We start from the raw sequence: 10,068 nt of genomic DNA, 5'->3' as shown, positions 1-10,068 counted from the left end.
GCCCATTAATCCATCTGTCCAGCCAAAAGAACACCTTCTCTCCTGACCCAACCGAGATCTTTGCTAAGCTTCTGAACACATCTCTCGCTCCCCTGTCAGACGTGATCCTTAAACCCTGCCAAGGTCTGTTCGGATCAGTCCTTTGCAGCCACTCCCAACGAGCTCTCAAGGCCAGCCCTTGCAGATACAGGTCCTTCACGCCGAGGCCACCCAGCCAAGTCGGCTTACAAACGTTCTCCCACGCGACCAGGCAATGTCCTCTAGTATCTTGCTTTCGCCCAATCCAGAAAAAACTCCTGAGATGCTTCATCACTTCTTCCAAGAGCCATACTGGCGGATTATCCACCAGCAAATGGTGCACTGGTCTCGCCATCATCACCGTCTTTATCAGCGTTAACCTTCCAGCTCTGTCAATCATGCCCCTCTGCCAGGCCGGCACAACACGCACCACCGCGTCTAGCATCGGTTGCCACTGCGCCCGAGTTAGCGGCCTCAATGCCAGTTGGAGGCCCAGGTACTTGATTGGGAAATCCACACATTGGCAACCCAAAGCCTCCCGGGTGCGCTCCTTATCCTCCTCCTCTCCTCTGATCAAGGTAGCTGAAGTTTTTCTGTAGTTCACTTGTAACCCAGATGCCTCACCAAAGATGTACAGCAACTCCTTGATCGCCTGCAATTCCTGGATGTGTGGGCGAAAGAACAGGACAACGTCATCTGCATAAATCGAGATCCTTTGCATCGCCGACACACTCGCTAACTCGCTGAGTAGCTCCTGTTCCACCGCTTTCTCCATCAAACAAGTCAGCACTTGCATTCCCAGCACAAACAGCATAGGAGACGTCGGGTCTCCTTGTCTCAACCCTCGCGTATGCTGCAATCTTCTGCCTGGTACACCGTTGACAGTAACCCTGGTATTAGCTGTATAAAGGAGTACCGCAATCCATTTGGTAAACAGCGGCCCAAACCCCATCGCTCGAAGCACCTCATGAAGGAAACCCCAAGACATAGTGTCGAACGCTCGAGTGAGATCAAGTTTAAGCAACACTCCTGTTTGTCTCCTCTGATTAATCTTTCTCGCAACCTGTCTTACCAGCAGGAAATTGTCGTGCAAGCATCTGCCTCTGACGAAAGCGGACTGGTTAGCGCTGACCACATCGCTCAGCCTGCTCCTAAGCCGGTTCGCCACTAATTTGGAAAACAATTTAGCAAAACTGTGAACCAGACTTATGGGCCTGAAATCTCCAATTTCCATCGCATCCTGTTTCTTGGGAATCAGCGTGATAAGCGCCCTGTTCAACCTCGCGAAACCCCGGCCATCACCAACGCCCAGCTTCCACACACAAGCCATGATATCCGCTTTGATCACCGGCCAAGCCCGCTGATAAAAAGCTCCGATGAATCCATCTGGTCCCGGTGCACGGTCCCCTGGCATCTCCTTGATAGTATCCCAAACCTCCTTTTCCGTGAAAAGCGTCTCCAGCTCCCTCAAGTCTGCCTGCTGAATACCAACCGCGTGCAAATCAATCGTAAAAGGTCTGATCCGAGTCGCGCCCAGCAGCTCTTCATACGCCTGCGCGAACACCTCTACCTTCCTCTCCTGATCAGTGATCATCTCCTCCCCTACTCTGATCGCAGGGATGAAGTTCTTGCACCGTCTCCCGTTCGCCACTGCGTGGAACAGTCTCGAATTCGCATCCCCATCCTTCAACCAACGGATCCGCGATCGCTGCCTTGCCATCGTGCGCTCCAGAGACGCTAAACCCAGCACCGTGTGCTTCAGATTCCTGCGCAACCAACGCTCTCCCTCGGAAAGATCTCTTCCTTCCTGGGAAACATCGAAGCGGAATATGATCATGCTGGCCATTGCCAGCTGAAGTTTGAGATTCCCAATCTTCTTCTGTCCCCACGCTTGCAAAGCCTCCGCCGTATTTCGGAAAAGGGCATCCAGTCTCCTAAAAGGATCAACAATGTGTTGATCACATCTCCAAGCTTCCTTCACGGCGTCATCGAACCCTTCCAATTTTAGCCAAAAGAGCTCAAAACGGAATCTCCTCTTTGGCCTCAGAGCCGCGCTCAAAGATATGTGCAATGGAGCATGGTCCGAAAGAGAGGAGGACAGCGCTTGCATAACCACGTCAGGGTATTGCAGATCCCAGTCAATTGACACCATCGCTCTGTCGATGCGGGTCATCGTAGGCGACGCCCTCTCATTACTCCAAGTGAACTTCCTCCCGTGCATATACAGGTCTCGCAACTCCAGGTGTTGTGCGAAACGTCGGAATCTAGACATCATAGGTCTATTCAACATGTCATTGTTTTTCTCCGAAGCATACATGATGAGGTTAAAATCTCCTACCACCATCCAAGGCCCAGGACATAACGATCTACGCTCCGTAAGCTCCGCCAGGAAATTAATTTTGTCCTCATCACTTTGTGGTCCGTAGACCGTGGTGATCCACCACGTCGCATTATCCTTGGTCTTGACCTCTCCCGTAATGGCATAGGTGTCAAAACTGAAGCTATCTATGTCCAGGACCGAAGAGTCCCACGCTAATAGGATTCCTCCCCGGGTCTCCACTGCGGGAAGATACACAAAGCCGTCGAACGCAGGTCCTAGACATTGCAGCACAATGAACTCATCGATCACGTCTAATTTGGTTTCCTGGAAATACACCAAGTTTACTCTAAGAGATGCCACGAATTCCCTCACCGCGTGTCTCTTCGCCAAATCGTTTAAACCTCGGACATTACAGTCCAAAATCTCAGGGTTTACATCCATAGACAAACCTAAAAAACCTCCACTCCTAGCAGCGCATCAATGCGCCGGCACCTCCGCTGGACCTTCCTGCGCACGCTTTCCCTCCGACGGCATCGTCTTGGCAAACAGCGCCGCCATGATCCTCAGCTGCTGATCACACACTGGTGAGTCGAACATTCTCTTGAACACCCGCAAGTCCTCCTCCGTCGCTGCTAAGTCAGGCGCCGTGAATCCGAGAGCCTTGAGGAGAACCGTTTCCGCCGCCGATGCTTTCTTAGAGGATTTGGCTGCCGAAGGCGCCGGGGTAGCCGTCGTTGCCGATCTCCTAGTCACACGCCGCGGGGTGAACGGCTCTGCGTCAGCACTCAACTTGTTTGCCGAATCAACCTCCCGTAGCAATGGTGGCGCCAAAGTTCTCAGAATATGCGTACAGAAAGATTTGATCCTCGGCATCGCTTCGCCTTCCGTGTCCCGCATGGTTATGACCTGGGTTTGGGCCTGCGAACGGTCCCGCTCCTCCACCTCATGCGTGACTAGCTCCTGGGCTTGGGCCTGAGCACAGCCCAAGTCCTCTTGAGGCTCCTGTGATACCGGTTCCATCAGTGCGAAAATCTCGTTCCCGCCAACGTTCGGACACAGAGACTTGCTCCCGCCAAGACTCGCTTCAAGATTCGATCGCTCCTTCTCGATTGCTCCCGTAACAGCTCCCAGGTCCCGATCCAGCCTCTCCTGCACCCGCTGGGCCCCAAGCTCAGGTCCCGAAACCGATCCCATGGGGGAAGGGGGGAGGTCCTTCCTACGTTGTCGCTATCTCCGCATTCCGACAAGGGGACAGAAAAGTACTCTCCCAGGTCCATGCATTCGCTGCTTTCCTCGGACTCCTCTTCCCCAGACAGCAGATCCGATGCATCCATCCAGCGAATCGCTGCCTCCCTGTTCTCCTCCACGACAGCGCCCTCCACCAATCCCAACGCCTGACACTTGTTGTCCACTTCTGGGTTTTGGGCCAAGGTAGGAGTTCCGTCCAACCCAACGGCCATCTCCCTGGGGTCCAAAAGAGCCTTTTGACTCTTCTTTTTGACCCAGGTCTGCCTCCCCCGACTTTGGTATGTGACCAGAACCTGCCTCTCCAACTGTTCCTGGCTGCCACCCCTGCCATTCTGCAAAGCATCCGCCGATCGGAAGACCCTTGACTGCTCCGGCGCTACCCTCTCCTGAGCAGGACTTGGATTTAAATTTGAATTTGAACTCAGCTCTTCCACCCTGGACAAGGGCGTGCTCAAGGAGGGTGCCACGTGGCGCGCATCAGAGCCCTCCATACCAGGCATCCTCCAGTCCAACGGCTCCGTTAGAGCACACCTGTACGAACGCGGCCCACTGTCATCACCAACTCCGGCGGCTCCTCCGCCATCCTCACGGCGGTCCGGGATACCTCTCCGCCAAGGCAGCCTGCGGCGAACCCGGCCATCACCATCCAGCCCACCTTGCGACTCTGAAGGCCCCTCCCCATCACCTGCGAACGCCCGCAGCGCTCTGTCCTCCTCGACACTGTCAATGTGAATCAGAACCTTGTACCGAAGGGTGCTCACCTCCTCTCTCTGACGAAGCGCGAGCGCCGCCGTGGCTCCATCGATTTCCTCCGGCTCAGGAACCACCAGCGTGCGACCCGTGGGGATGATCTTTAAGCAGTCCGTCTAGGCAGAGAGACGAAACAGCGACAGATCCGTGCGCGCCCGCGTCTCCGGCGCCAGCTCCTCCACCACACAGGAAGAACCCAGCAGCTCCTCCGCAGTTTCACGGTTCCAGGCATGTGGCGGCACCCCTTCCAAAACCAGCTGGACCCTCCTCCTTTGGCAGACCTTCGTGGCATGGACTAAGCGCGTCCAGGGCCTGAAGAACAGCGAAACTCCGGCATGCTCCACGGACGGCCTTGAAAGGATACTCCAGCGCAGATCCGCCCTAGCCAAAACGATCAGGAAGCCTTCCGGGTGAAACAGATGCACCGAGCATCCCTCAGACGTGATCCCCAGCTTCACCGAGAGCGCTTCAGCGACCTGGGCACACGTGATCTCCGGCCGGTCTCCACCGGCACGAGCGATCACCGCGTGGTGCAGACGCCGCTCCAAGTCCCGCATGCTGGCCGAGCGTCGTACGATACAGAGCGGGGCCTGGGACTCCTCCACCTGGTCCGCCTGTACCGCAAGACGTCGCCTTTGTGCTTGAGGTTCGGCGGGGCTTGTCGGCCGCAGCAGATTGGGCCAGCTTGGATCCGAAAGCGGCGGGGGCGGGGGTGGCGGCAGGGTAGCCGGAGCCACCGGCGGTGGGTGCCTTGCGCCCACCTGACGACGCGGGTGGCGAGGATCCTGAATGCTCCTTGGTGCCTGGCGCGCAAAATTTGCCAGTGCCGCCCGCCGCAGCTCGTCCTCCGACGGTGGGCTGCGCGGGCGCTTGCAAGCCTTGGCTTCGTGGCCATCACTTCCACATCTGAAGCAGACCGGATCGTTCTGGCAGTCTTGCTTGTGGTGGCCTGGCCTGAAACACTTAAAACAGAGACCTTGCATCTCCGGCGCCACCTGCCGGCCAGCTGCGTTGCCGGCGGTGTTGTGCTTCTCCACGCGTCCACGCCACAGCATCTTGCGCAACGGCTTCGGCCGCTCCCATGGCAGCTCCTCCACGGGAGGGACCACGTCCAGTTCGCCGCGCCGGACCTCCCGGGAGTCCACTCCTGGACTACCGGAGCCGGACGACTCGCTGGACAGCCCCATGCCTGACACCTCGAGCTTCTCGCCGCTCCGGCGAGGCCCAGAAGCGGCCGACTCGGGGCTCGACGGTATACGCCTCCAGATCGAGACAGGCTCCCCGGCGTCCTGGCGGCGAGCGGAACCCTCCATGGCAGAGGAAAGAAGGGGGGTGGGGGGGGGGGGCGCGGACGGGGAGCGAACGGGCCGGCGAGGCGGCCGGCGGCGCGAGGAGGGCAGACCTACCTGAGGAGCGGGGGACAGGCTACCTACCTCTCGCCTTGAATACTTGCATAGTTGCAATAGGTGGATCCGGCCGTCAATCGACGTCACTGCCTGCGACGAACTGGCAAAGAACTGATAGGTCGAGGCGCTGCTTCAAAAAAAAAGATTGATACATTGGAATACAGTAAAACACACCGAAATTCTCTGGTAAAACCTTATATTGGTACATGCATAAGAATTTGTATTATTCTCTCTATAACCTGCAACAAACTAACATACTGGGTCTCTAAAAGAACTAATATACTGGATAATCTACGTGTTTTGACCTAAGTGTGATATAGTTACTCACTTACGCATGTGTAAAGAGTAGCAGTAACATCACTGTAGGCCAGGTTGCGAACATCTTTTTTTTTTTTTTTTTGAACAAAAGGTTGCAAACATCGTACACCCTTAATACATACAGTTCAGCTACTTAGAGCAACTCTAACAGAGCCCCCGTAAATCCCGCCGGAACCGAACTTTTCCGGCGGATTTACGGGTTCGGGCCGAAACTGGCGCAGATCAACGCCCGAAAAAGTGGGCCGGCCCGAATCAAAAGTTCGGGGGCCCGAGAAATCCCCCGCACGGCCCCTATTAAAAGGGTTCGCGGCGGGGAGTTCGGTTCGGAAACCCTACTCCTCTCCCGCCGCTCCTCTCCCGCCGCCGTAGCCCACCGCCGCTCCGACGAGCAATCGCGGGCGCTCGGACGCCGCTCCGCCGCTACGGCCACCACCCCGCCGTCCGAAATGACGCGTGCAACACGCGTGGGTAGGGGCGACGGCCGATCCGACGCCGGAAGGGCAAGTTGCCGTCCCCCGGGCGTACGGGCGGAGACGGAGCGCGGCAGGCGGGCGCGCTCCGACGGCGCATGGAAGCGGGCCGGCCGCAAGTGGCCGGACCTGATGGCGCGCCACCTTCAAGCGCGCGCGGAGGCGGCTGCGGCTGCGGAGGCGGCGGGGCCTCCGCAGCGGCGGCAGCAGCAGCTGCGGCTGGGGAAGCGGAGGAGCCCCCCGCTGCCAGCGGGTGCAGCCCGCCGTTGCCCCCGAGCGGCGACGACGACGATGCAGACGGACCGCCTCTGCTCTGCGGGGGCGCCTCCGGCGCGGCGGCAATCGAGCTGGCGGCCCTCATCGTCGCCTAGCAACCGGCGGCGTCGAAAAACCCTCCACCGCCGCCCGGTGACAGTATAGTCGCCGGGAAATTTAATTTCTAGTCTAATTAGGCCCGTAGTACGTAATTTAGGTCCAATGCGGTTGTATTTTGCCACTATTTAGTGTGAATTATGATCGAATTAAGGTTGATCGGATGAAATCGACTGCAATCCCCATCGATAGATTTATATAGATTTATCTATCCCGCGTCGTTTGATTTTCGCGAGTTCGGTTTGGGTTTACAGTTTCTGTTCTGCGCCGTGCCTAAATGCTCTCTCAATTCGTTTTTCGGGAGACTGAACTCCGTTTTTTCGGTTCGGACAAATACGGGCTCTGTTAGATATGCTCTTACGCCGTCATTGCTAATTGCCTGGAAACTAGAGAGGATAATAAAAGCACGAGGAAGACAGCGTAAGCGCAAACGGTAGCAAGGCAAGTAACACCAGCCAAAATACGAATTTACAACGAGATCATGACGAAGCAGCTGCCTGATCTTTGACAGCTGTAGTATATCGGAGATCACAAGAACAGCAAACCAGATGTGTGACCTTCAACAGCTGCAGTATGTACTATGTAGGCAAGATCAGGCGACAAACAGAGGATAGCAAACAAAGACACGACAGCTCGAAAAGTATCTTTGGCACATGGGCACCAGTGCTCCTGCTGTTTAAAAAATTTCGAAAATCATACATATTTGTTTCAAAAAAATCTGAAAATAAATCTGGAAATAATAAATAACCAAACCTACAAGCATGTAAAATTTTAATATGAAATTCTTTATATTATAGACTACACAAAAAAGACAAAATCTATTGAAATTTGGAGATTTGAAATATGTATACCCAGATCCACACGTTTGTTATTTTTGTGTAGCCCAGAATTTTTTGTATTTGAAATTGAAATTTTGCACGCTTATGGGACAATTCATTAGCTACACCATGAATTTTTTTTCTAATTTTTTTGAAACACATAAATATGATTTTTATTTATTTTTAAATAGCAGGAGCACTGGTGCCCAGGAGCACCAAATCTCTGTCCCACGACAGCTGCCTTATTCCAAAAAAAAAGGGCGGAAGATAGAGGCCTTACTAGCCAACAACCGACGCAGATCAGCAAACATTTTTTTCCAGAACATAATCTGAACATAGCACTTATAAAGGAGAGGAGGAGAGAATTTTAACAGTAGGATGATATGCATATCTAAGTGTAGCAACGTATTAACAATTTCTGGCAGTAATTTGATTTCAACATCATGTATCGCTATCTTTTAAACTCAAAACGAAACTCAAAATTTTGTGCAGAAATATCAACCAGCAGCCAAGCAATGCCTGGACACTCCTCAACACAAAGTATCAAAATGACTAATAAGCAACAGAAACAGAGTGCAGACCAGTTTCTCCGGCTATTCTTTATTCATTCAGTCAAGCACAATGTCACACTAGCAAACTGTGTCGTGTATACTCTTGACATAGGGTTAAATACAAGTTCTCTATGAGATGTATTTGTTCTGAACAAAAGAGGCGTGAACATTTACATGTAGTATTTCACTGCCCAGTACATCTTCAACATTGACGACAAACTGATAGGAGCAGCCAAAAGAACATTGTGCGTGCCATTCCCATCAGTATTCTGTTAAAAATGAAAGTGCAGCTAAGTTAAAATTCAGTGGAAGAACAGCGGTGTCTTAATTTCATATAGCCAAATATAAGATGTGAGGTTGAACGGTTCAAGCACGTGGCATGACATGGTTGTTCAAGGAACAACGCAGAAACATTTTAGCAGAGATGCACAGAACCATGAATTGTCCAGACTGAAATGAACATGAAGTCACCAGTTTACTGGTGACGAGTCTACAAGTAACTAAGAATGGACAATTCATACTCACTCCGTCCCATGAAACCTGTCTCAACTTTGTCTTAATTTGGGTGTATCTAGACACTAGACACACGTTTCATGGGACAAAGGAAGTAAATCTTTCTAATCAGAAGTCCTAAGTATCTTTGCTTTTTGTACCAGATCTCAAACAACACTGCGACAACACGACTGTAGATAACTACACTGACAATCTTTGGTAAAACCTAAAGCATATTTTGCACTATAGAACAGACACTGTCACACTATGTATCTGCCACTCCCTTCCTGAGTAGTATATTAAGTATTGAAATACGTATGTGTCTCACATTATAATCACAAGAACCCCTCATCATCATACGAGATCGAAACCATCACAGAGATTTGTTCCAATAAGAAAACAGGGGAAACATGATTAAACTGTCCGTACCTCACGAAGACAATCCAACCTTCTTCATGACATCCTTGGTTCTTTTCCGGAGCCTCATGAACACAAAGACTATGCAAGCCAGCACCCATGGTGGGAAGTTGAGGTTGCCCAACTTGGATTCTTTGAGCCACTCGGGCATCTTCGCCTCCTTTAGTAACACTGCAGCTACCACTACCATAGCGCAGAAGCTGATCATCACCTTCGTGATGGGCTTCACCAAAGGATCCTAATAAACCACCAAAGAAGCCAGCACGTCATATAAAGACTTGCTAATACTAGCAAGCAGCCTTCTCATCCAAACAATACTAATAACCAGGCAAAAAATCAGGATACACAGACTGAGGAAAAATTGACTACTACCTTGGGTTCGCCGTCAAGGAAGATGGTGGATTCGGCGGCGTAGGGCAGGAGGGAGCGGCCGTTGCGGGGGTTGAATCGGATGGCGACGCCGCGTGCGCGGGAGGCGGGGTCGAAGGCGAAGACGGACTTGAGGCCGTGCTTCTCCAGGATGTCCCCCACCTCCAGCTGGTCCTGCGTATACCCGCCCAGGGGCGACCGGAACACGGCCACCGGCCCCCGACCCCGCCGGAAGAGCTGCACATCCACCTCCGGCGCCGCCGCAGCCGACTCGGATCCGGGCTTCCCGCTCTGGGCAGGGGGCGGGGACTCCTCCTGGATGGCGTCGTCGCTGGCTGCCGGCAGCGCCGCGTTCTTGTCAGCTTCCAGCTCCATTGGCTTGTTCGATCGGGGGGGTTCAGGGGAAGACGAAAAAGGAATCCACCAAATCTGGTATTGCAACTATCTCCTGCGGTCGTGCCCCGTTAATAAAGCGATATTGGGCTGCGAATTCGGTTACCAAAAAAGAGAGATGCAGGC

At 53.3% G+C, this 10,068-nt stretch overlaps 1 protein-coding gene across 1 annotated transcript; it reads right to left on the bottom strand.

Annotated features, from left to right (window-relative positions):
- Positions 1 to 8,256: 8,256 nt before the first annotated feature.
- LOC124665443 lies at positions 8,257 to 10,068 on the bottom strand. The gene is made up of 3 exons (XM_047202861.1): positions 9,553 to 10,068; positions 9,193 to 9,418; positions 8,257 to 8,540 (listed from the first exon to the last, which is right to left on the bottom strand). The coding sequence occupies exons 1-2, from the start codon at positions 9,922 to 9,924 to the stop codon at positions 9,194 to 9,196; spliced, it is 597 nt and encodes a 198-aa protein (XP_047058817.1). The 5' UTR covers positions 9,925 to 10,068; the 3' UTR covers positions 8,257 to 8,540; position 9,193.

This window comes from Lolium rigidum, chromosome 6, assembly GCF_022539505.1.
Source record: "Lolium rigidum isolate FL_2022 chromosome 6, APGP_CSIRO_Lrig_0.1, whole genome shotgun sequence".
In the NCBI taxonomy this organism is placed as follows: domain Eukaryota; kingdom Viridiplantae; phylum Streptophyta; class Magnoliopsida; order Poales; family Poaceae; genus Lolium; species Lolium rigidum.
Note: the sequence above shows the minus strand (reverse complement) of the source record. Positions and strands in the feature narration are given on the sequence as shown.